The sequence below is a fragment of the Antennarius striatus genome, chromosome 21 (assembly GCF_040054535.1).
Source record: "Antennarius striatus isolate MH-2024 chromosome 21, ASM4005453v1, whole genome shotgun sequence".
NCBI classification, from domain to species: domain Eukaryota; kingdom Metazoa; phylum Chordata; class Actinopteri; order Lophiiformes; family Antennariidae; genus Antennarius; species Antennarius striatus.
The window spans coordinates 8476004-8502272 of NC_090796.1; the positions used below are offsets into that span (position 1 = coordinate 8476004).

General features: G+C 40.7%; 1 protein-coding gene across 1 annotated transcript; it reads left to right on the top strand.

The window, feature by feature from the left end:
• Positions 1-368: 368 nt before the first annotated feature.
• On the top strand, positions 369-25938 carry rab11fip3 (RAB11 family interacting protein 3 (class II)). The gene is made up of 13 exons (XM_068305579.1): positions 369-3331; positions 8671-8764; positions 11436-11512; positions 14239-14411; positions 17352-17558; positions 20207-20242; positions 20345-20438; positions 20618-20862; positions 21357-21438; positions 21563-21700; positions 21914-22069; positions 22195-22335; positions 22410-25938. Exons 1-13 carry the CDS (start codon positions 1691-1693, stop codon positions 22521-22523), a joined length of 3198 nt encoding a protein of 1065 aa, XP_068161680.1. The 5' UTR covers positions 369-1690; the 3' UTR covers positions 22524-25938.
• Positions 25939-26269: the final 331 nt, after the last annotated feature.

The following is a 26269-nucleotide window of genomic DNA, read 5'->3' on the forward strand; positions in this document are numbered from 1 at the left end:
GTGTCCTTTTGGTTTAGTGTTTACTTTATATAAGTTTTAGTGATTATTTTATATGAACAATTATAATGAAACTTATCATAAAAAAACAATTATTTTCTAAAGCTCAGTAGTTGCACAAACATTTACCATACGGGAGTGTTGGTGCCCTACACCTAAATCAGTTTTTAAGCGTTTCTACCTGACCCTGAACTTTGCCCTCTGTGAGAACGGAACGATAACGAGACACTTAACTATCTCTTAAATACGTCGTATCTTCAACACATGGTTACACGGCCAGTATTGAATGAATTATTCATCAATTTATGGCACAAATAATGAGTTCCCAATTGATAATTTTTTAAAAAAAACCTGAAGGTACTGCAGGGTTCTCTGCGCATGCGTGAAACGTCAGTGGCGTGTCTGCGGCTGGAGGAGGAGGATGTCACTGCTGATGCTGATGCGAGAGCTTTCGGTGTGTGTCATCAACATCGCTGGACTGTTTGCCAAAATGAGAAGCTTCTCAGCCTAATTGACATCCTTGTAGTTTAAATTTCTTCGCGACTTGGGCTCTTGAGACAAGTGCAGTATTTTCCCAAAAAACAATAACGGAAGAATTGGAGGAGGAAGGATCGGTTTCGTCTCGTCACTCTCCTGGCCTGTCTTCGCCCTGATACAGGTGGATCGCCCCTGGAAAACGGCCGAAATATGAGGACATAATCGTGGATTATCACGGAGACGATGGTTGCGGTTGTATTCTTTTTGACTGTGAATCTTCGACGTTACTATTTCGTTTAATATATTTGAGAAAGGAAGAAGTTGGACTGTTCGACATGTTTGCTGGCTAATAAGCTAATTTTCGCTAGCTTAGCTCGTCAGCTAGCCTCCCTGACCAATGGCAGGAGAGGAGCGGATGATGGGGGGAGGAGCTAACTAGTCGCTAGCATAAATTCATTATCAGCAATGATTATCTCGTGTTTATCTCAACCCACCTTGTGTCAGCAGATTATTGTTACTGATCGATGTTAATTTTTGATTAGACTAACACTGGTGACATCGTGTCCTCGCTTCGTCTTGATCGCTAACTAATTATCACATAATGGATAAGGTGAGACGCTTTGGATAGTAATATGTTGTCAAACAAGGCTACTGATTTTTAATCAAGAAGTTTAAGTTGATGTTTTCGGTCACTGGTTCCGTTTCGCTGATCGATCAGCGTTTGAGTCATGAATCATGCTGATTTTTGGATTTATTCACACTGAAACCTTTGGTAACAACCAGCAGTGGACCTGCCATGAAAGAAAGGGACGTCAAAACACGTTTGCAGCATTCAGGAAGGCTACGGAATTAATATGACTTTTGCAAGGTAGCGTTGTTGACGAAATTTTGATCGTAACTTTTGAATTAAAAGGAAATATATTTTGACAATTATATTTCCGATATCGTTTCTAAACTTTCGTATCTTTCTAACAATATCCCATACCGGTGTACCTGACACTCAAGTTTTCTCCAGTATCTGTCTTCATTATTAAGATCATTGACGGATTATGCTTGGAGGGATTACACACATCCATTTCAACAGTTTTTGAGGGTGTAAAATGTCATTTGAAAAGATGGCATTAAAGTTGAAGAACTGGATTTTAATGACAGTGGCGAGATAAGACTTCAACCACTAGCTTTCTCAAGTTAGCAGGGTGGAACAAGCTACATTCAAATGGAGCCGCCAGTCCTGTCTCGCCCTCTGGGGCACACGCAGTGGGACTCAGAACAGCCATTTCCTCTGGGATTTCACACACTGGATTCAGACAAAGGAGGCGTCCTTTCTCCAAGCAAGACTGGCCAGACAGGTTTGGATTTCAGAAGCAGAGACCAGGATCAAACATTCCCCCAAAATGAAGCTATCAGCTCTATCCAAGATGAATCTGTCGAGTTTGAGAACTTCATGAATCTCTCTGATTTTTCTTTTTGCAATCTGGAGTTTGAAGGAAATTGTTCTGCTATTTCTCCAGCATCTCTCCGTAGTTCATCTACAGAGGATTTGTTTCTTTCAGAAAATTCTGAGAAACCCAATGAAATAAGCGACTGCACATTATCGTGGATAGTTTCTCCTAAACTTTCTGATGTTACTGGGAAAAACTCACCATGTGAAGAACTTATTCTGACACAGAAGAACCCTCTTGAGAGCTCAGATGTCCTCTGTTGTCATGGTGAGGTCATAAACGTTAGTATGCCAGTCTCTCCTTTGAAAATTGCTGAGTCTGTCACAGGGGATCCGTTTTTGCTGGTAGATCTCTCGAATGAAAACTCATCTATCTCTCCAGAGTCCTCAGGTGATTTGAAAACAAAGGCTGTCAGTGAGGAAGTGGCAGATCAGTCACAAGACAAGCAGGCTGGTCCCCCTCCCTCAGAGAACAGGGAGACTTTGTCACTTGAAACTGGAGACAAACGTTTATTCCCTGATCAAGTGACCGATCTGCCCACAACCTGTAGCACTACCCTGCAAGGTTTACCTGAGATTAGACTCCTGCCTGACCATATCAGCACACCGCTGGAGTGTTTTGAGAGATCCGTGCCTTTGCTAGATTTAGAAGTTCCCGATTATGTCAGCAGTCTGAGCCTGTGCCCCATCAGTCCTCCCCCTGTTATCCCAACAGGTGTGCCATCACATTCACCAACGGAAGAGTTGGAGGTGCAACATGCATCGGCTACTGTAATTCCAAATCTGACTTCAGTGCAACAAGGTGAGAATGACGCACTTTCGCCGAGTTTGTCAGCAGAGCCTCCATCACTGACGTCACCTCTGGCTGAAGATGTCTTCATCCAGGGTGGTTTCATCAACGAGAGTCATTCTGTGGACAATGAGTGTAAAGATCTGATGGAGGACAATATTTATATCGAAGCCAATCGTCAGGGGAATGAGACCATGGCTTTGGATCTGTGTCTGACTCCTGACGAGATTGATGACAGGGAAACTTTGCACTTCAAGCCAAAGGAGGGGCTGGAGACTAGAAATGTCCACAAACGGACTACTGAACAAAGGGAAAAAGACATTTCGACAAACACCAACCAGCTGGAGCGGTCAGATCGTCATGAAGTGGCTCCTTTTGATTTTTCTGTTCAGGACCTAGAAACCTCAGCCCCCCAGGCTGAATGGACTAGTGAGAAAACTGTGGAGACAATTTCACTCTCTAAGATGGTGGTGGATGACACACTGCCAGTGCTCTCAGCTGTGAATAGGCGGGAGGAAGATGTCTCCCCACTTAAAGCTGTGTTCGATGCTTTAGACCAGGATGGAGATGGCTTTGTTCGCATTGAGGAGTTTATGGAGTTTGCTGCTGCTTATGGCGCAGATCAGGTGAGATACCCCTATTTTTTGTTGGCTTCTTTGTTTTGACCTTGCAGCTACTGAGTAATGCATGTTGTGTGGAACAATATACAGCTCCTTGTACAGTACTTAAACATTTATGTCATCTTCTGCTGAATGAAATTCTGCAAGAAAGTCTTTATAAGCGTCTGTCTGATATCACTTTGCTCAGCTTTTAGAGTTGGTTTTATTCTAAGTGGATATTAACCTTTATTATTATTATTAAAGGTTGAAAAAAGGTGAATTATGCACAATTAGTCATCCTACTGGTCTGTAAGGTACAATTTATATTCATTACATTGTTCCCGTTGTTGACTCAATGTTTTATGGAGCTGCATCAGGTTTAGATTATTAACATGTGAGTCAGAGGTCACATGATGCCTGCTTGGGTGCTGCAGGTCTCAATAATTGCAATAAAATTTAGAATAAACTGCTGTATGAAATGAAAACCCATCCCTGGATTAGTTTGTTGACTAATATTTGGAGAGGTTTCAAGAAACAGGATTTGGGTTATCATGGAGATAAGTCTGTCAAGCACGTCAGCTGTAAAAAATGATGTCAATCTTGGCTCTGCTCCATATGTTAAATGACATTCATTTTACCAATGGCATATCCTGTGGTTTAAGGATAATCTCTCATGAAATAGCTGATTTATTTCCCTCCATCCAGCCCTCCCCCCAGACATTCAGTGAATACAGCAGTGTTTACGAGCCGTTCACACATTTGTGGAACTATTTCACTGTTAATTTAAATTCAAAATACAAGGAAGACTTGTTTAAATCGTAGCAGAGTGGCCTATCTTAAAATACTACATGGATCTCGTCGTGGAGGGTGAAAGTTTCTGTTGTGCCTGAAGCTTCGAGTCAAAATGACATCATCTTTCTTTTCCTGTCAGACTTGCTTGTCTGTCTAAGTGTTTAACAATGTTAGGAGGTTTTGTGATTGATCACACCATTTGTAAATATGAGTTAGAAGATGTAAACAATGATGTAACCAAACAGGTAACACAATTATTGGAAAAAAACTATCACACGTGCGATAGTTGAGCAAGTTTTAGTTTTCAATCTTTTTTTTTTCTGACAAACTTTAAACCAGGTTTTTGTTTGAGGATGGGTTCTGGCTCACTAATGCTCTTTAATCCATGCCCTCTCAGTCTCAGCGCCTCTATCGCCCCTGATTTGTCCCATGTCTAGCCCTAGATTTTTGGCTCCCCAGGCATGGAATAGGGAAGGATTAAGAGTAAAATGTATTTTCCTGAGTCAGAGAGGCTCCGTGGTTTGGATTCCATCCACCAACTGCCTGTGACCTTGTTTGTAGAAACAGGGGAGCAGCGTTTTGGTCATGTTTTTTAATGTACCTCAGTTCCACGTGTCTTCCTAGGCAGTGCCAAAGCTTGATGCGTTTTCATGATCCTGGGAGTTTTGCACATTCTGCGGTCTGCTTAGCTGTTATTCCCTAATATTTGGTTTCTAATGGGGTTTAGATATGTGGTTTGTAGCTTTCTTTTTGTTTCTTTAGGTCTTAAATGGTTTCCTTGGACTGCTAACCTGATTTGCTGTTCCTGCATCTTTGTTTACTGTCAGCTACCTTGTTTCCCAGAATTCATTTGTGTCTAAGAGCAAACTCCTTTAACATTTTTGTGCTTTAGTCATCAGAAGAACAATCAGGCTCTGTCATCCATGTGTTATGTTGTAATGTTTTATCAAGATTCTAACTTGTTTGGCGTGTTTGGCATTCATCAGCTGAATTCAAGGACTGGTGGAAAAGTTATTCCTGATCCAACATTCTGCTTGCATCTCTCTAAAGTCAAGGGTGTTGAATTTTTTTTGAGTTAGAAAATAGTTCATTCTTTTCATATATTTTGAATGTGGGTTTCCAGATTTGCCCTGACATGTGGTTGTATTTCAGTCATCTAGAAATAAGTGGTCTGAATGTTGTCCATGCCGAAACAGGCCAAATTAGTGAAATATAACAAAAATATTTCAGCAGTGTTTTTTAGAAAGACACAGTGCAGTTGGCCTTACTATTAACTTAAGGACATCCAAGAATAACTCTTAAAAGTGGGAAGTGGGGTGAATGGCTTTGTTGTGTGGTCTGATTGTTGTTGTTGTTGTTTTTTATTCCATCTATATTCTTAGACTGCAGTACAAAGGCTTTTGTCAGTGAAGTTTTGTGTGTTTTTATATCATAGTCAGATAAAGAACTTGTAGCAGCCCTTACTTGTGGATTATCCTGCACATTATTGCAAATATCCCAGCAACCTGTCAAGAGACGGCAGCGGTGTTCTCATGAGGTATTTGCATGCATGTTCAGTTGGTGCTGGTATACTAAGCATGCAAATGTTTTATGCAGTGTTTTTTCAGGGCAAGATAACCATGTCCCTAAACGTATCATGACAGAATATTAAGTAAAAGACCGTATATACATTGTCTTGTATGTCATCATCTAGTAAATAAATCTCATTAAACCATTTGATTTGACATAACTGAGTAATATTCTTGACCGTAACTATCCTATCTTCCTGTTGACCTGCAGTTACATATGTAGGTCCCACCACCGGCCTGTAGGCATATGCCAGCCCTAGAAATCAATATCACATCTTTCTAACCACCATTCACTGGTTCCACTCTGGTTTTTGACCCTGATTCAGCACAAAAGAGGCACTGAACTGCATTGTGGTCTTGTCTTGCCTGTCAGTCGGACACTCCCGACCCTACGTTAACCAGCCTCCCTCACCTCACCTCTTGCTTTTATGTGCTGCCCCTCTAATCCACAATGGAATGTCCCGTGCCCTCAACCATCAACTCTCTGTAGTCGTATTTTCCGTGTACTTGTGTTTTGTTTTGTTTTTTGTTTCATGTCCCGAGATCATCCTGCCTTGTTTAATCATCTTTGGCCAACCTAGCAATGTTGCGATCAAGTTTATCAGTTTTGTGTAGCAACTATTGTCAGACCTCCTCCAGGAAAGTCTCTATTAGGTGTTCTTCTCTATGGCGTTATGCACAACGGCGATCTGTGTGGAGGCGGTCAGGCGTGTCTTGGCACTGATTAGACACAAATAGAGGACAGTGAGAAACCACAGAGCCCTCAAGCAGTTTGAGCATAGAGTCGCCTTTCAGTTGTTCAGTAGTTGTCAGATGCCCGACTGCTGTTCTGGCTACAGTTGGTGTAACGATGCAAATTATTGTACATTGCAGTTCACAATATGGGTTTAATGATAATACTACAGACTACATTTTAAAAACAGAGGGTGACATTATAGAACAATGCCTGAATTGGAACACCCAGTATGTCGTTTCTGCCACTTGGAGCTTTCTAATCGACGGAACAAAAGGTGCAGACACTGTGGAACCATTAGAGTTGTCTTCTTTGTTCAACGTCATTGCTGGTGACAATCTTGACTCCAACAGAGACATCCATGGCCGAGGGTAAATTTTTACTTATGCTAAATGTGTTCGCAGACACTTTCTTAATTCTTCTCATGAAAGTTAAAATGTCAGGCATCCAGATAAAACACATTACAAGGCAATGCTATTAAAACGTGGATTCAACTGAACTCAAATCACATTTACCTTTTCTGTATTTAGGTTACAACTAGGAATAGTGTCTGCTTACAAGACCTGAGGGGACTGGCCCCGCTGTGAAGCTTAAAAACTCTGATGTAGGCCATGGATAGCTTCCACAGTGTAGCGTTAAAATGTTCTGGTTGGTTTGACAGGAATTCAACCTACCTGCTCAGTTGTGAGGTATTTTTACCGCACTTTCTATGCACAGTTGGAAAATGTAACACAAATTATAGGCTTATTATGGTGGTTATGTAAAATGTCACGAGGACCACAGATGGTTGATACTGCAGTTTTCACACCTCACCCAGTGTAGGTGTTTCTAAGCTGCTGGGAACACATGAACTGTGATGTTCCATTGTGACACAGAATGCAAAGGCTTTATTCAACTGCCTACAAAGGACCTTGGTCACAGATTTTATTTTTTTTTAGTTTGATCCTTTATAGAAGTGTCTCTAGGCTCTACAAGCCTATAATGAATACAAAATCATCAGATTAGTAGATTTGAATGGTGTGGCATGAAGCAAATTGATGTTAGATGGACTTTTACTTCACATGTACTAAACATTACAGCATTTAAACCTTTAACCACTGACCATAAACTATAGTCTTTTTTTTAATGAGCTTTGGCTTCTTGAGTTAGAGCTCTGCGCTGCTAAGCAGATCAGCTTGTTTTTATGTGTAACTGATACTAAAAGTACAGAACAGAGAAGCCACACACACAGAAAAAATGTAAAATGACCATGTTCGCGTAGGACTTTTTTCTTTTTTTTACTTTCCTGAGAAATAAGCAGACTGAAACCACAGAAAGCGGCCTCAACATACCCTCAGACTCCTTTCTAGATAATTTTGTCAGTGATAACATGCTGTAAATGTTGCTGTACTAATGGGTTAGTGTACTTCTAGCATGGGTGGCACTTGTCTTGGTCTGTCCTTTATGTAGATATATTTTGGTTGCTGGTGTGAATCAGTAACTGCAAACAGGCCGAAAATATCAAAGTATTAAAAGGGGCAATAAGCCAAGAGATTTGTGTAGGTAGAAGTTGTTCTGGTACAACTCAGGTTAGATTTCATTTCACAGGCATCAGGAGTGAAATTGAAATCTAAAAAGTAGCTGATTTTTTTTTCATGAGGTCATTTACTTACTGAATCACACATCCTCTTGTTGCCAGGTTACTGAATGTAGGAATATACAGTAGGTTGGAGCTCTTACATAACCCATTTGGGAGCTCAGTGCAGCAATGTGTCTGCACCCAAAAGGCTGGATTGCTTCACATGTGCTGTATGTCTTTAAGAAAACCTTTTTTTGTTATTGAGTAAATACCTTCCTCTCTCCAGGTGCCTGTTAATCTAACATCTAAAATAAGATTAACTGTTCAAACCATTTTTAATGTATTACTTAAAATCTTTGTTAAGCATTACTTCCTTTTTATTCTTGTCATGCAAAGACGATAAAGACAGTAGCCTTTGGCCACAGTAAGGTCCCTTTAAACTGAATTTAGCCCCGTCTGCAAAAACTGATTTTATTTTGGAGTGGAGTTCATCCCATTACACAATAAAAGCATTGTGTTAATGATTTTTAATGCATGACCTTTAAAAAGATACTGTTAATAGTTATGTGGCTTCAGGTCACATTGTTTTTGTAGATGTTAATTCAAATCAGTAAGAACTTGGTTTTTTGAAAACTTGCATATCCTGTACTTCTTTTTTAAGACCTCCTTGATCATGAGACCACAAAAACTTGAATGTCTTTACGTTTTCTTCCAGGTGAAGGATTTTACCAAATTCTTAGATCCTAGTGGCCTGGGAGTGATCAGCTTTGAAGACTTCCATCGTGGAATTTCCGCCATTAGCAATGGAGGTAAGTTGTCAGCTGTAGATTCTGTCAGGCTATTTTTTTCTGATCTGCTTTTTTACTTCAGGCTCTGATGAATCTGTATTTAACGCACTGTAAAAGCTACTGAAGAAAATGTTCTGAGAACAAAATAATTTCTGGCTTTTGTCAGTGTTAAAATCTTTTCTAGTTATTTCACATCTTCACATTTGTATCAAACTGTGATTTATTTTCCATACCCTAATATTTTATTTTATCTAACCTACTTAGTTCAGCTATTTAAAAAACCCAACAACATCTCAGCAACAAAAACGATTGCACCTACATTTAGTTTCCAGCCTTTGAATCCGTCATTGTTCCAAATTCTGCTGACAGCATGTTTGCATCCATTGCTCTGCTTATATGGGGGATTTTGGATATAAAGGCACAAGATTTGTCCAAATACAATATTTTCCCTACTATACGGTGCACCTAAAAGCCTTTAATTTTCTCAAAAACCGACAGTGAACCCTATAATCTAGTGTGCCTTATATATGAAAAGTTTTAAGTAGGCCATTCATTGAAGGTGTGCCATATAATCAGATGTGGTTTATAATCCAGTGTGCCTTATAGTGCGGAAAAGAGAGTACTTGTAAATAAATTTTATATATAATGTGGGTTTTTTTTTTCTAAAACCATTTTGCTGCCATTCTTTTGATATATATTGTAATGAAGAGATTATATTAAATCTACACAAACACAAGTGTTTAGGCTTACCCTGGCTGCATGAACATACTGTATAGATTGTAGTGATGATGTCATCACAGCCTATTGATTAGTAGTACTCTGGCTCAAAGCTTTCTGGGTTGGGAGGCTCTGGTTACTCAGACCATTAATAATGCACTGGGAGGCATGGGATGTTCAGACACATGGACTGGCTGGCAAGCTTTCAGAGCGGGAGTGGCAGAGTCCGTTTCATCTGAATTATTTAGTGTCCTCTCCCATGGCCCCGTCCTCCATTTCTCTCTTGTTTTTCTTCTTTGTCGTCGTTACAAAGCTGTGTTGTAAGTCGACTTGAAAATATCCACCCTGCATTAACACTTCTGGAGATGTATGTCCAAATAAATAATGATCGTGTGGAGAACATGGGGAGTCTGAAGCAGTTGGTTTAATCTAAGGCAGATAAAGCTCTGTATCACGTGTGTCAATAGTAGTCACTGAGTCATTTGAACAAAGCTTTTTTTAGCCATTGTTTTGGTGCCTTCTTTGGCTACTCGGGATGATTTGATGGGCAGGAATCCAGTAACCATTGTCCTGTGTCCAATTACACATTGAGTTTTCTGTGTGATCAGCGATGTAGGGTAATGCATCAGATATTTCCTCCTGGATGGACATTTCCCATCAGTGCGTGAAGTTCAGACCTTTGCTGACAGAATTCCACTTTTCTCGTAAAGCTGATTTGTATTTGATCCACTATAACAAGGTTTAGTCCAGCGTAACTGCAAGTCTGTTGTAATTAGAAGAAAAATAACTTCTCTGAACCTTCCTCTGATTCATCGCATTCCATCTCCTTTTCATTACATTTCTGCACCAAATGTTACTGGAAGTTGTTCTTTTTAATAAAAACGGGACCTTCAGGCCACGGAAATGCCTCGTCCACAGTGGGGGCTACGGCATGTCTGGAACAACAGAAGCAGAGAATATATTTATCTCCTGTTGTATTTTGACGTTACTCCTGCGGAGACTGCAGGTGTTTATTCCAACAAAAGCCAGAAAGCCAAAGAAAGAGCGTTTTACGTCTGACTAGAGGGCGCAGAGACTCTGTTTGTGTTGTGTTCTGTTAGTCAGGTGCCATGCAGCGTTTACTACATACAGGAGCCGCGGTGGCTAGCAGGACTCCACCTTTGTTGATCTGTCTCAGGTTACATTTGTTCTCTGCTGCAGATTTCAGAGGCCCGTGTTGTCAAATTTGATTTGGCTTTATTGTTTCCTGTCCTTTTTTATTGTTCGTTTTTTGTCCATTTCCTTTTTAGAGAACATTATGTAACCCTTTTAAAGTGTGTATAAAAGTTACGTTATGTTAACTGTCACATAATGCATACATTCGCTTCGATTATAGACTGCTCATCATTCAGTCGTGACAATTAAAAACCAATTTGCAAACGCCTCTAAAGCAGAACTACTGGCGTGCAAGCAGATATTTGTCATCCATCCATTAAGAGAGGAATCATATTTAAAATGTCTCTTGTAAAACTTAAGAAATTTGAAATCTGATGAGCATAAATCCTTCCTATGAGCTCTTTAAGGACAAAAGCTTGTTTATAATTTAGTTTCAACAATTACACATTTAAAAAAGCCTTGTTTCATAATTAAGAAAAAGTTCATTAAAATTCAAAAATGTGTAAATTTGTTACTAATTCCACAAAACTTTTAAATTGATAAAATAATGCATAAACATCTAATATTGCATATTGCACAGTATATTTGTGATGCAGATTTAGTACCAGGTACTACAAATTCATTCCAGCTGTCAAAGATAAAATCCTACATTATTAGGTTCAGTTTTTTATTGACATGCTGTACAGAAAACACAAAATGAATGCCTTAAATGTATTTTCAGTCTAGTTTCGGTTTCTCTCTCCAGAAACATTTATCTACAGGTTAAAGCTGCTGTTAAACTGTCCTTCCTTTCTTCTTCTTCTTCCTGTCACACACGTAGGTCCAGAGCCTCAGCTCTACGGCGTGAACTACAGCCCCGGCGATGGAGCTGTGGGCTGCCCAGAGGAGTACGATGAGGTGAGGCGCCACAGAAGCATCTTGGCTTCTCTCTGTTGGTGTTGTAGCTCGGTTGGTAAGCCTTCATTTCCCATTGAGGCTCACAACAGCATTGTGAGTGGAGGTCACTAGCTGAACTCCGTGTGGACTCTCTCTTCCCTCTGTAATTCACTGATTGGCTCTCAGAGGTATCATTACCACTATGAATGGTCCACAGGCTGAACACTCTGTTTTGGCAACCACTAAACAGCGTCTGGCAGGCTATACTTTTGAGGATTCTTTGACAACAGCGGAATTAGCTGGGTTCTTACATCGGCTTTGACTGTTTTTACAGTTGTGGTTAACATTTCTGGAATTCCTGTCTCCTCTGGCACACAGCACTTGTATATTTAACCATCGTTGTTGCTGGCCTCTGCAAAATTTCTGCGTTTTTGCTATTGTTTGCACTTCCCACACAGTTGTAGAACTGTTTTTTTTTTTTTTTTTTGTAGGAGTAGAGTGAATACTCAGCGCCCCCTCTTGACAGGATTTACAAGTGCAGGCCCAGGTACAACAGTCAGAATTACTCTTGCATTCCCTCCTTTTTAATCCACCTGATAGGAATCACGAGGTTTTTGATTGTGTGATAAAATGAGCTTCTATCCCACGGCTCGAGAATCAAGTTAGCTATTATTCGCCTTACTTGCCCTGGTTCCTTTTTACAAACTTTGTAATCCGGTGTGTAAATAAATCATCCTATGTGCTTGTGTGTGACACAGAGTCAGTGTATTTCTGTTGCTTTAGATCTTACTGATTCATTTGTTGAAACATGGATGTGTCTAATTTGAATCAGTAAATCTACTTGTTAGATTTAGAATAAAGTTTCTTGTCATCACATATAGTAGACGATGAAGAATGAGCTGCTTAAGCTATATAGTTTGTTTTTTTTACTTTTATTCAGATATTGGCAATGGGAATAAACAAGAACGAGTCTGAGGTAACAACCGTTTAGATCCAAGTCTTTCAAAAATGTCTTTCTTGTTTACTGGAACCTGTAAGCAGTTTTGGGGAAGTTAGTGTTTATGTGTGAGGTACACGCCACACCTGTGTCCGTGGCTTTATTTTTTCCCTCTGGTTTCTGGCAGAAATGGTTCCTCTCCTTCTCAATGGCCTGGCTGTTCTGCTCCTGTTTGCTTTCAAAACAGGCAAGATGAAACTGTTCAGCCGAGGCTAGAAGTCTTACTCCTCATCCTCCTCGCTTTCCCCTTCAATAAATATTTTCTGCTCTTTGCTAATTTTCACATTCCCACTTCACATTTGAGTTCTCGGCTGGAACTAGAACGACATAACTGTAATTATGGCCTTCCCACTTGACAGTGCGATATTATTCTAGCAAAAATGTTGTTAGTTTTAGCTGAACGGCATGTTCGTTTTCTTTTTGGCACGCTGTCAGACAGCCATGACAGGCTGGTAACATGACCTAATGATTTATCCTGTCACTCTGGGCCAGGAGAGATAAGTGTGCAGCTGATTGTGCGGTGCTTTAACTTGGGGGGGGCGTCAGGCAGATCGCTGCTTGAATGAACATTATATCCGACTTTTGCTACTCTTTGGACTTTGCCATGGGTCTCCGCCCCCTGACCGCCCAGCGGAGCTGAACGAAGTGTTATACTGTACTGCTGAAGCGTTTCCCTTTTTTTTCTCCTCACTAAAACACTCTTGTCAGTCTCCAGAGTGAAGGAGAGGTAGCGTTAGTTATTAGGACGCTCTCCTGCCAGTAAGAACAGGCAGACAGGATGGTTCTGGAGATGGTGGATAGTGCTCTGGGCCCCATTTCTCCTAACACTTCATTTTTAATGGTACGTTATTCTTTCTGAATCGCCTGTCGCTCCTTCATTACCACCTCACAGCTCTGGTGCCCGATAATCTGTCTCTTTTTATTAGTAATGGCTTCAGGTTTTCTTTCATTCTGCCTCTTGGCGTATAATCATTTGGTCTGTTTTGGTTGCTTGGTTGCTCATTTTGTTTGGGCTTGGAGCTTAAAGGTTTTGTTTCACAAGCTTTTACTTGGAACAGCCTTGTGAATCACAGCAGATTGTCTCTGAAGTCTTTTTTTTTTTCCCCGTCTATTGGCTGAGCAACACTGCTTGATTGAAATAAAACCAGCAAAATAAATAGTCTTTGAAGGCTGATTTTGCTTCACATAATCACAAAAATGCTGTTATGAAATACTAACTCTTCTAAATTACACATTAAGCAATTATAAAGTGTTGTCTTGTTAATCTTGATAATCCTAACGGCACATTGAGCATCGTGTTTTTATTTGTACTGTATTTCTTCAGTAGATCCAATTTTTCTACAACCACATTATCATTACAGTAAATACAGCATCTGTGACTTATGACTTGCTCAGTTTGTTATTGTGTTGATCATCGTTTTTTTTTTAAATAAAATATATACAAATATTTATACACACATTTTTAATTCCATGTCCGTGTGTCGGTAATGACCCTGTCTATTCTTCCCCTCTGTTTGTTCAGTTTTATTGTCCTTCTTGTTGGCTGCTAGGCCTGTTGTGGTGGTGTATGTACACACCAATAGATGATGCCATATTTTTTCATGTGTCTGTAGTATTAATTAACAAAGTTCCTTCCGTGTTCATGCCCTGCTGGCACCTTTTTAATATTCACTTCAGAGTATTTTGTGTGTTAACTGCTGGATGGATGTTCTGTAATGTTTTTACTCTTCTTCTGGTTCCTTTGCTACAGCAAAATGAGGTGACGGACAGTGCGTACTTGGGCTCTGAGAGCACCTATAGCGAGTGTGAAACCTTTACCGATGAGGACACGGGGGCCCTGGTGCCCCCTGAGATGCATGAGGATGTGGAGACGGACAGCGGTATTGAAGCCACGCTGCACGACCCTGAAGACAGTGGGAATAGGTCTGTATGTGTTTAACTTTTGGACATATGTCACATAAAGTGTGTGTCAGTGTTGGCTGATATGCTCTCCTTTCCTCAATGTTCCCTCTGATGTGTGTGTGATGGTGAGACGGGAGGCTGTGACCCTGAGCAACTTTTCTAATAACTCATCAGGTCTAATCAATACCGGCGTGATTAATGCTGTGATGCTGTTCTTAATCACTACCGACTGATTAATTTTGTATGTGTGTGTGTGTGTGTGTGTGTGTGTGTGTGTGTGTGTGTGTGTGTGTTGGATCTCTGGCTACTTGTCCTGCGCTGACCTCACACAACACGAGGTTTATGAGTCTTGCATTCCTTACGTTGGATTGTTTTGGGGTCGATTTAGGTCACCAGATGGGCGGCGGATCACCACCGCCAAACACCTTCACCGCTCCTGGGAACAGAGTCGGGCAAACCGGCTGTATAGAAGTAGCCTTTTATTTTTTATTCCCTCTGTTTTGCCTTTATGTGATATTCATATAGATTGACATTTACTTGTGCACCAGGTATTCTCATGTCAGAGGCACTGCCGTTATTTATCGTCAGGTTACTTAGAGATAACTTGAAATATGCCCAGTATTAAAAACCAGCCTTGAATGTAGAAAGGCTTTCTTTCTTTTCTCTTTTTTTGTTGTTGTTTTTTTGCATGGTTAATACATATAGTGTAACACAGTGGAAACTGCCCTTTCCTCCCAAATGCCATCGCTGAGGCTTAGTGTGTTCATCTAACATCTACACTGGATTCTAGATTGGCGAGTTTCTGGCTTTGTTTTGAGCAATTCCCTGAAACGTGATATAAAGTACGTCCTCGTTACTCGTGGTTAATGCGTTCCAGGAACCACACGCGAATAACGAATTCCACAATATAGCGACAATCTATTTGTTATTATTTACGGTAATTCAAACCCTGCCCATGCTGATATTAAACCACCTTCTATCTGTATTACCTTTTCCCACACTCTTTTATCGACTGTTTAAAGCACTTTTGTGTCTCACGGAAGTCCAACACTCATGAAACATCACGCACTTATGGATGCCCTGAGCCAATAGAATGTGCTTACGGTATAATGTGACTACCTACCAAAAATCTGCGATGAAGTGAAGTCGCACACGTTGATGCGTGAATGCACGAGGGATTAGTGTATAGTCATTAATGTAAAAATTTAAATTTTTCATTGGTTATTGTGATTTAAATTGTAATCCATTCTTTCTCAGGTAGTTGCTCCTTGAAAGGTTTATATATTCATACACGAATGTTCTTGTTGATATAGTGTAAGGTACAAACTACACAAACACCAGGTAGGAAGAGCAGGAAGCCGAGGCCTCTTCTGTTGACTTTGTGACCCGTCTGTCCGGCTTGATGGCAGATGGCGTGGAGATGTTGGGACTTCCCATCTCATGGTTGAGCTTTGAATTCCAGGAAGTGTTGAGTTGTTGTTTTTTTGTTTTAATTTTTTACCCTTTTCATTTTTGGGAATTTTGTTGCCAGTGCTCTGACAGAAACCTGACACTTTGTATGACTCTTATCACCTTTACGTTCTCTCATTTTAGCTTCATTTCCCAAAAACAAATTGGAATCTGTTAAAAAAGCTTTCAACTGATTCTTGAGTTCATGTCTCCACAGGCTTTAAATGGAGATAAACAAAACAGCTTGTTAGACCCGCTTCCTAAAGGTTAGCGTATATGTACTGGATTGGGGATTAAGAATCTAAATGGATTAGCCTCCCCCCACCTCCTCTGTCCTCCCCATGTTCCTCCACACATTTGGCCCCTGAATGGTCAGCAGGACATTCTGTTGGCTGTTCCTTAGCCTCAAATCTGCTTAACCCCCTCGCAGACAACCCTTTCTTGTGCAGCCGAGCGCCACAGACGATGCTATACGGCTAATTACTACCAGAGTTGACCATTTTCAAATACAGACCCCTTTTGGTTTTCTCCGAACAGGAGAGCCGGGGTTTTTTGTTTTAAATCAGTGTAGCCTGAGAAATTTCAGGATTCCTCTCTGGTTGTCAGGGGTTTTAACTCCAGTTGCTCCACGGCTTTCACGCCCGGGCAGCGGAGGACAATCAAAGATGCGGTCTCTCTCTTTGGCGACCCTCTGTGTGAGGGACCTCAGTAGAGGGCCAAGTAGTAAGTGTCTGTGTAAAAGGTAAGCCACTTCAAAACTGCTTGTGCTGTTGTTTAACCTGTTGAGCCCAGTGTGGATGTTACTGCAGCTTAAACTGAACTGTTTGGTTAAAACGTAGTTCAAGATGTCAGTCTGACACTTTATTTATTTCATGTTTTCACTGTTATATAAAAATAATAATTTAGCCTTGATTTGGACAAATCGACGAGCAAAAACGGGCTTCGTCAGAGTGCTGAGAAAGCAGGTTTTTCTGCTGATTCAGACATCCTCATCCTGTGTGTGCTGAAGACATCGAATATATTCAGTTGGACAACAGGAAAGGCCGGTTTTCCTGTTAAGTTAAGATCAAATGGATTATTTACTGAAACTCGTGTGACTCTGCCACAGCCAAGGCTTCCAAATCCAAGTCTGTTTTATTTATTTAATCTTTTTTACTTGTGTTGGATTTCTAGTCAACTCTTTAAAAAATCCCATATCACAGCCTTTTGTGGCAGTGCAGTTGAAGGCTCTTAGAGTTTGGCTCTTAAAAAATGTGTGGTTCCCTCTCACGTGTCTCTGGTGTTCCCATTGGGGGTTTGCCATCACCTCCAAAGACATGTTGCTTCGGCCAAAGCAGCCTTTGGGATTAATGTGAATTAACAGATTAACTTTGTGAACAAATGAAGATGAATTATTTGAGGTTTACGTAGACATTTAGTCATTTCTAGTTCGTACACAAATCATTAGCCACCTTACCAACTGTTCATACTGGTGGATGTCTATTTTTATTCAAATTTGTGTGTGTTTCTCAGGTTTTCCCTGAATTCCGAGCTCCACAACCACCAACCAACCGTGGTGACGGTCATCAGCGGAGAGGAGGAGCACTTTGAGGACTTTGGTGAAAATAATTCATCAGAGTTGCTTCTGGAGAGCGCCTTGGAGGCTGCAGAGGGGCAGGACAACTCCTCTCTGGTACGCTCTCCTCAGCAGGTCGATGGCTCCTCGCTTCTCTCCCCCAGGTAAGACAGGTCTACCCCACACCACAAAAACCAAAAGAACTCAACAAAAATCCACTTGTTGGATTCTAATGCTGAGTGAAGAAAAAGTTATAAATGAAACGCTGGGAGACCTTTTGGATTATTTAACCCATGTGAAAATTACTGTTTTAACCAGGCTGTCAGCTTTGTTGCTATCAAACCTTTCTGATAAGAGGTGTGACTCTTTTAACTTGTTGTTTAAAAGCCTCTATTTGCATTCCTCGGAGAAAATGTTTCTCTTTCAACAATGTCAATAAGGTCAAACTTTGATAAGAACTCAGTGGAGACATCCTTCGTCCTTCCTGGCCTTATCTGCCTCCGTCTCTAGGCTAGGTAGATGAAGTGCGTACAAACTAACAGAATTAAAGTTACTCTTATGTTACAAGTATTCTCACTATATCTTGTACTCTCGCTGTTTGAGTCTTAATTTGACAACAGTTTCAAGGCCTTCATGGACAGAGAGAGACCTGAAGGCGTATCGAACCTGAAGGTGCATCGACTTTAGTTGTGTAAGGTATCCAGGATGAAGCCAGGTTTTAAAACGCACGCCGTTTCATTTGTGTAGCAGCCCCTATTGTAATAATTTCCAATCATATTTTTCTTGCCCAGATACTGAGACCCAAAGCCAGATAATGTTTAATTCCCTCTCGTGATATTTCCATGACTTACATAGCCAGAAAGCTGTCAACAACAGAAGTCCCAGTTTTATAACCCACTGACAATTTTTAAATAAACTGGATTAGTACTGGACCAGTACAAATAACAATATTTGAGTGTTTCTTTTTACCAATGAAAGTATTAAAATCGGCTTCATTAAAACAAGCTGCTGCCTTTGCAACAGGAAGGGGTATGTAAAAATATGCATGGTCGACTAGTTTTACAGAAAGCTGCATGCTGGTAAGACTAAAAAAAATAAAATAACTGCATCCCACAATCTGTGCCCACTCAGTGTGAGTGCGTCACTTTGTTTTTAACCAATCAGGCTGATTGTTGCACACAGCAGCGCCACCTACGCACACTCCCACATGTATCCATCGACGGCACTTTGACAACTTGTGCGCACTCTGTTTCAGAAAAACACACATCACTGTGGCCATTACTTAATAAAGTCATCACTCATGCTGTCAGAGGAAAGTGGTCCAACTTATTCGGATCATCTAGTGCCGCTCACTCTAATTCTGTCATGTGCTGTTTCTGCCTTCACAAACAGCAACCTTTGCCAACGTGTTCTATAATTCAGATTTGAATGTACAATGACTTGGTAGAGGTGATGTGAGGAGACAGAACACAGTCCGACAATGGAATAACCTTTATTTACTGTGTTTTGGTTTTTTTAACGTATATTACGTTAGTTTTCTTGTGCTAAAGTTGAGTTAAAAAAAAGAGACATCAACTCGTTCTTCTTCCTGCAGTCTTCTGTTATCGTACGCTATCCAGACACAGTCTGCATCACGTCTCTCTTCCACTTTGACCCTCACACTTTGCTCTTCCAGATCCACATGTGGCTTTCACAAACATACCCCGGACCCTCAGAGGTGTCTTGTCTCCCCCTTAAGTGCACCCCTTCTTTTCCCTCACTCATCACTTCCTCCTCCTCTTCCTCCCTGTGTTTCCTCTTTCTAGCGCACCTGCCCCTCTCCCTGATTGCTTTCAGAGCTTCCTCAGGGAGGAGGCGCTGGACTTTTTCTGTAGCCAGTGTCACAAACAAATAAGTCGTCTCGAGGACCTCTCCACTCGCCTCAATTTCCTAGAGATGACTAGGTAACACATAATTTGCAACCTCCACCAGTAGTGATCTGTATCAGTGTGTTTGCAGTGCTGATTAGATGGAGTATCATGCATGTTCTCACAGTGTATGCATGATATGCTGGATTGGCAGCAACATGTGTGTCTTATGTCACAAATTGTACTTTACATCCTGTACATCAAAGTATATTTCGTGGATCAGCTCCATTTTTTTTACCATCTGTATGGTTTGACATTCATACATAATGCTTCTCTGAAAATAAGCTGAACACATTCATTCATGAAACTATGAACCCTAGGAAACTAGAGGTGAGTGGTTCATTGCGGTTTTTTGGTCATTCATCCCATCATGTTCATGCGTCAGCGAAGCTGCTGATAGACGAGTAAAGCTTCTCAAAGAACCTGCTTTTGTTGGAACTGATGCAGATCCAGGATTACTTGATCAGTAGCCGTATTACTGAGACTCACTAATACTTAAACCCTGTTTGATCTGTACAGCTACCAAAGTTGAGATCAGAACTTAAGAATTCAGGATTATGATTTACAAAATCTACATAAATCCTATTTTAGGTTTTTTGTATGTATGTTGTATGTTACTAGAGCAAAAGTGATGCTGGATCTGCACCGTTAATAGAAACTGCTGTTTGTATTAGATTGCTGTGATGTGTGAAAGCCATTTAGTTTCAGTTAAAAACAACAACGACAACAACCGTGATTTATTTGTGGAGAGCCACCTCAACATGTCTGTTGTCTCTGGGTCTCCTGTGCCAACGGAGAGAGGGATGGGGGCCGGATTGGACAAATAACAGCAGACTGTGCCTCTTTCCTCTATCTCTTTTTCTCTTCCTGAACATTTTTCCTGTTGTTCTGTCTCCCCCCACCAGCGCTGGAAAGAGGCTGTCCAGGAAGAAAGTAGCAAGGTAAGCTAATTCTCTGAATAATTAACACGTCAAGCTTTCTTGTAACGGATTGTTAATCTTTGGAATTCGTGATATGTAAACTGATTCCCTCTTCCTGTGCAGACATCTACTGCAGAACAGCTCCATGACTCTGGACACCATGAGTGACTTGACGCGGGACATCCTGGAGCTCGCAGACAATGACATCACAGACAAGGTCAGAGTTCACATTCTAGATAAGTTAACTGATAAACTTGGACATTTGTTTGAACGCTTATTCATATCTGGAAGCTGACAGGACTTTCACCTCGAAGAGGAAGCCGCTATTGGATGGATTTCTCATGCTTGATCGTTCTTGCAGCAATTTTTATTTCACAAGTTGTTTTCTGTGCCCAGGTGCTCCTCTTGGAGCGTCGAGTGGCGGAGCTGGAAAAAGAGTCGGAGGCATCGGGGGAGCAACATGCCCGGCTGCGTCAAGAGAACCTTCATCTGGTGCACCGGGCCAATGCCTTGGAAGAGCAGCTGAAGGAGCAGGAGCTCCATGCTGATGAGCAGCTACAGCAAGAGGGCCGTCGTCAGAAGGAGGCCATGATCAAGCTGGAGAGGGAGAGGGGCATGGAGCTGGAAAACCTGCAGGCCAGGTGAGCAGAGGACAGTAAATGTTGCAGATGCATGTATTGTTTATCAGATGGATTTATACTGGTAATTTATCCTTATTCAGTAAGAATGATCTTATCCCTTTGTGTCTTATTCTGATTAATGAAAAATGTTGTAAATAACAAAAACGGATCTAAAAAAAAATCTGATTTGTTGTTTTTCTAATCTGGCATTAAAACATAGTATTGATACTATGATGTGTGTTTAAGTTGATGGTTTTAGGTGCGCCTGTTGACAGATTTAATGACACTTAAACGCCTTCTCTTGTGATTGTTGGAGGACTTGTGGCTCTATACTGCCACCGTCTGGTCGGAGTCTGGTCCTGCATGTAATGTGTATGTGTGTGTGTGTGTGTGTGTGTGTGTGTGTGTGTATGTGTGTGTGTGTGTGTGTGTGTGTGTGTGTGTGTGATGAGCTGTAATAATCACTACCAATAGTGTAGGTGCTGTCTATCTAAAGAATCTGTTTTGTTTCTCAGGCTGCAGCAGCTGGATGAGGAGAACAGCGAGTTGAGGTCATGTGTTCCCTGTCTTCGAGCAAACATAGAGAGATTAGAGGAGGTGAGAGAAAATAAAATAAATCTTATCTCCTTGGTTTTTTTGACTTCCTGTGTGTCTCCCACTTTACTCCTTTACTGACACTCCTCCTCATCCTGCCCTTTTTTTGCTTTCTTCAATTTTGCAGGAGAAGAGGAAGCTGCAGGATGACACTGAAGACATGTCTGACAGACTGCAGGAGGAGACGGAGTCCCGCAGGAAAATGGCCGACAAACTGAGTCATGAGCGCCACCAGAGCCAGAAGGAGAAGGAGTCCACGCAGGAGGTGGGACTGGATTCTCTGTGTACAAAATAAACACTGCTGTGTACAAAGTGTGTCACTTTCCCTGCAGCCATGTTAAGTTTGATTTACAATACAGATAACATAAGCGGCATGCATCAGTGTTACTGTGTAAACAAGTGTTTCTACCTCCTGCAGCCCTCATTATGTTTCATAAGGAATTTACTAAAGGATGTCTTGACTTTTTTTGCGCTTTAGCTCATTGAAGACTTGCGTAAACAGCTTGAACACCTCCAGCTGTACAAGCTGGAGGCCGAAGCGAAGAGAGGGCGCACACCTGGAGCAGGACTGCAGGAATACCAGACCCGCACCCGTGAAGCTGAGCTGGAGCAAGAGATCAAACGCCTCAAACAGGTAGGGCATACAATCCAACTGCTCTGCTTCTGCACTCATTTTAGTACAACCCTTCCAAATTCAGTCTCATTTCATTTCTGCTTTTGAAGTGATGCATTTCATTTAAAGTAATTTAACCATTCCAGGACAACCGTAGCCTGAAGGAGCAGAACGATGAGTTAAATGGCCAGATCATCAACCTGAGCATCCAGGGAGCCAAGAATTTGATGTCAGCCTCCTTCTCTGACTCCCTTGCAGCTGAGATCAACTCAGTGTCCCGCACAGAGGTGGGTTCAGAAAAGATACTGGTTGACCTTTTGAGTGTTTTTCCCTCCACTGACTTTCCTTTGTTTGTTTCTAGATAATGGAGGCTATCCACAAACAAGAGGAGATTAACTACAGACTCCAGGACTACATTGACAAAATCATTGTGGCAATCATGGAGTCCAACCCCTCCATCTTAGAAGTCAAATAGATACCAAGCAGCCACAAAGAGAGAGGCTGTTAAAATATTGGAGACTTGTCGTAAAGAAAATTACCATGTACCGAAAAAAATATTCTAACATGATTTTATAGGAAAACAAATTAAAATCCCCTGACACCCACACCCACACCCACACACAAAGAAGGATTTTTAAATAGTCCATGGGCTGAGCAATTTTTAGTTATCCCTTAAGTCTGTGTTTATCTGTGAGTGTATGTCTAAACCCTCCTGAGAATGCTTGGGTTCTGGTGACTTCCATACATCTGGACAGAGGGACCTGAGTTTCACCTGTTGGGTGAATGAATGTGTAAATTCAAGATTAGGAAGTCCCCTCCCCCCCTTTCCAGAAACAAAAGTGTCAGTGTTTTATTGAGCTACAAAAAGATCAGATGCTAAAACAATACCAAAGGGCCTTAAATGAAAGGCAATCAGAAGTATTAATTCAGCGTACCATACATGCCTCAGTTTGGTCACTGGTGTGCTGCTGTGACGGTTGTGTGTTTGGCTGTGATCTCCTGAACTGGGATGAATCATACGTGAGAATAAACTATGAAGAAAAAGGTCAGGAGATCCGAGCAGCTGTTTCTCTCTATGTTTAGACGTTGCAGTGCTGTCTGTCGGTCTCTGTAATGGTGTGTTCTATCGATCAATCGATCAACCAATCTGGACACTCTTTCCAGTGAACCCAAGTGAAGGACATTTCTAGGGATCAAGGATGAGAAATGGCCAGAGGGTTGTTGTTTTTTTGTCTGTCTTGTGTTGGTATTTTCTTTTTGTTTTGTGTTTTCCTTTTGTTTATTTTGTTACAATGAAACAGGGTCCTGGAGCTCAGGTTGGCTGGAAACCTCCAGTGGACAAAAATACTACATTTCCCATCCCTCCTAAGCATAAAAACTAGATGACTCAAGTGGACAGTTTCCCACTAGTGTAGACTGGGTGCTTAACTGACAGAATACAAAATAAAACCTGCTCCTTCTTAACTAGTTTACATGGTAAACTCACCACATGCTTCAACTAATCATGAAGGGAAACCTGTCAGCAGTGAATCAGCGGGGACCCGTGTCGGGTTTTGTTTTCTGAAAAATAGCCCACCTGACCCCAGTGATCTGTTGCTAAGTGATGGGGGAGCCAGTCCAGATAAACTGTTTTCTTTGCTGTTCAGGCAAATGATTGTGGATAAAAATACTGACATTTGATATGTTTAATGTGAATGATCGAATAGTTGTACTTTGCACTAAGTTTTGTTTTGATTTCTTTATTGTTGTGCTGATATAAATGTTTAATATTAAGGGATCATAAATAAAGATATTTTATATATGAAGATGAAGAATTTAGGATCTATAACTACTGACATAAAAGCAAAGTTAGGACTATTGTGGGCTGTGTCCCACTCACACTTTTCAAGATACACATTATACTGATTTTATGCCGTACTGAATATGAAATATTTGAGAACATTGCAAAGGAATTGCAATCATGTCTTAAAACGGGATTCATATTCAACTACATGCTGTACTTATGCAGCAACCAGGAGTTCCTATCAGGTTATTTCCCTATGATTTTCCAGACTTGGCCTGCAGATATCATACTGAAAACGTGGAAGACTCTGTAGCAATAATGCTTGGAAGGAAAGTGGACTTCAGTGGAGAGCAGATAACAGACCAGAAACACACTGCTCATTATTATTTTCTCTCTATTTTCAGAAAAGTACAGACTGATTTTGAGCTGTCTTGCTTATCGGTACTTTTCTGTCATCTCAACCCTTTTGGATTTTTTTTTTTTTTCTGAATCAAACTGGTCACAATTGTTGGATCGATCTCCTGGACTTTCTGATGGATTTTAAGTGTAATAGTAGTCGGAGGAGGTTGATTTAATCACCCTCCTGATCCAAACTGTGTGGCAGCTTGCACCACATGATCACTTGTTCACTTTTATCTCACTGCTCCTCTTCACCTGGCACTCCATGGAAAAATGGCCTTGGATGTACATTTTCTGTAAAGTTTTTTCTACACTCATTCTAGATTCTAGGTATTTTTATAGTTGGAAGAACATTTCTTCTCATCTTAGGCTGAGAACAGCTGCCTGTATTCGCCTCTAGCATGTAGCGTGTACAGTATGGTTTTTTTTTCTTGTTTTAAATAATGCAAATATTTATTCACTGTCTGGCACGAACGACTCTTACTCTAAAGTCTGTTCTGCTGGTAATATGTTTGTACATTTTTGAATTTGCAATGGGGAGATTGTGGTCAATCTTGTAGAATTGATGGAATTAAGGGACATGTTCACAGATAGGTTGTATCATCTTTGGGGAACTTGCCACCAGGTGCAAAAGAGTAATTGTCACCTGCTCTTAAATGGGTGTTGAGCCTGTTGCCCTCTTCCATAATGCTGATGTTGCTGAGTCTTTGGTTTATACTGTTGTCTTCCCAGGTGGAGTCAGGTTCTGCATGGAGCACCTCTTTTTATTGTGCATCTCTGATTTAGACTTTTGACTGACAGATCATGCTGTTATTGTTTAGCGCAGTAGGTTGTGAGACCTTTTAATGTCCTCATATCACACTAACACTATGACTCCTGCCTTTTAATCTGACTGGAGTTTTGCGCCATCGCATTCAGCATCATTCAAACACAGCTGGCTATGCTTCTCTTTTATCGCCCTGCTTAATATTTTACTGTCTGTTTTTGACCGACTGCTGCAAACGTAACTGGCAACAGAACTAGCCGCTGAAGGATAAAACATTCCCTTTTAGCAGAGCTGATGGCAATTGCACTTTATCCGCATCCAAGTTTCTGCTATAAAAATTACCAAAGATGGATGTTTGAACTTAAACAGATCATTTAATCTAGGAGGATGTTTGAACTAAAAACAATTGTTTCATCGATCAGGTCCTGAGACCACACTTTGGGTAATATTTTCCTCCTGACAAATCACAAATCAGCAGACTTAAAGCTAAATGGAGAAAAATGGCCTGCTAGTTTCAACTCTGTGCCTATGTGTCTCATACTCTGCCTCTATTCTAACATAACGATTAGCCCCGGGGAAAGCACTGACCAATTGACTGTCAGTTTGTTCAATTAGAGATGAAGAAACATAATCTGTAAATAGGAATTGTCATTTTTGTGAACATTTTCTCTTTCAAACTCTCTTCCAGTGTCCGAAGGAAGTTGTTCAAGGCACAAACATCACTATTGTGGTAGTGTATGACTTGCCATTATGTGACATGGAAAGATAAAAAGAATATTGTAGAAAGTTTAAATTTATTGCTATTTTCAAAGATAAATGTATAAATTATAATAGTATTGGTTACAGCTGTATATTATTTTTGAAAAGTCCATATGCTCCAATCCTAATTGTTACTGGGAAAATATAATTTCAGTCATTGTAAAAAGATTAAAAATGTTGAAGGTAAGACATGAAAGATTAGAAAAATAAATTATATTAAATGAACACGTTTGGTTGTGTCATTTTTTTCCGGAGTTTCTTTCTCAATGAGGGACTTTTCCCCCACCACCGTCACTTATGCTTGCTGTGGAGGGCATTGTTGGCTTTCTATCTGTAAAGCGCTTTGAAATGTCTTCAGATGTGATTAAGCACTATATAAACAAAAGTTGATTGATTTTTAATCAGTCAACATTTAATACTTTTTGAATTAACCATCGGTAACAGGATTCAGCACAGAACTGTTTCTTTATGCATCCTGTTTCAAAGCTGTGATGTAATTGTCTGTTCGTCCATT

Excerpts from the sequence above, each read along its gene's own strand:
- rab11fip3 (XM_068305579.1), top strand. The coding sequence starts at position 1,691 with ATGGAGCCGCCAGTCCTGTCTCGCCCTCTGGGGCACACGCAGTGGGAC. Across the intron at positions 11,513-14,238 it reads GCCCAGAGGAGTACGATGAG|CAAAATGAGGTGACGGACAG; the intron begins GTGAGGCGCCAC and ends CCTTTGCTACAG. Across the intron at positions 20,863-21,356 it reads CTGGAAAACCTGCAGGCCAG|GCTGCAGCAGCTGGATGAGG; the intron begins GTGAGCAGAGGA and ends TTTGTTTCTCAG.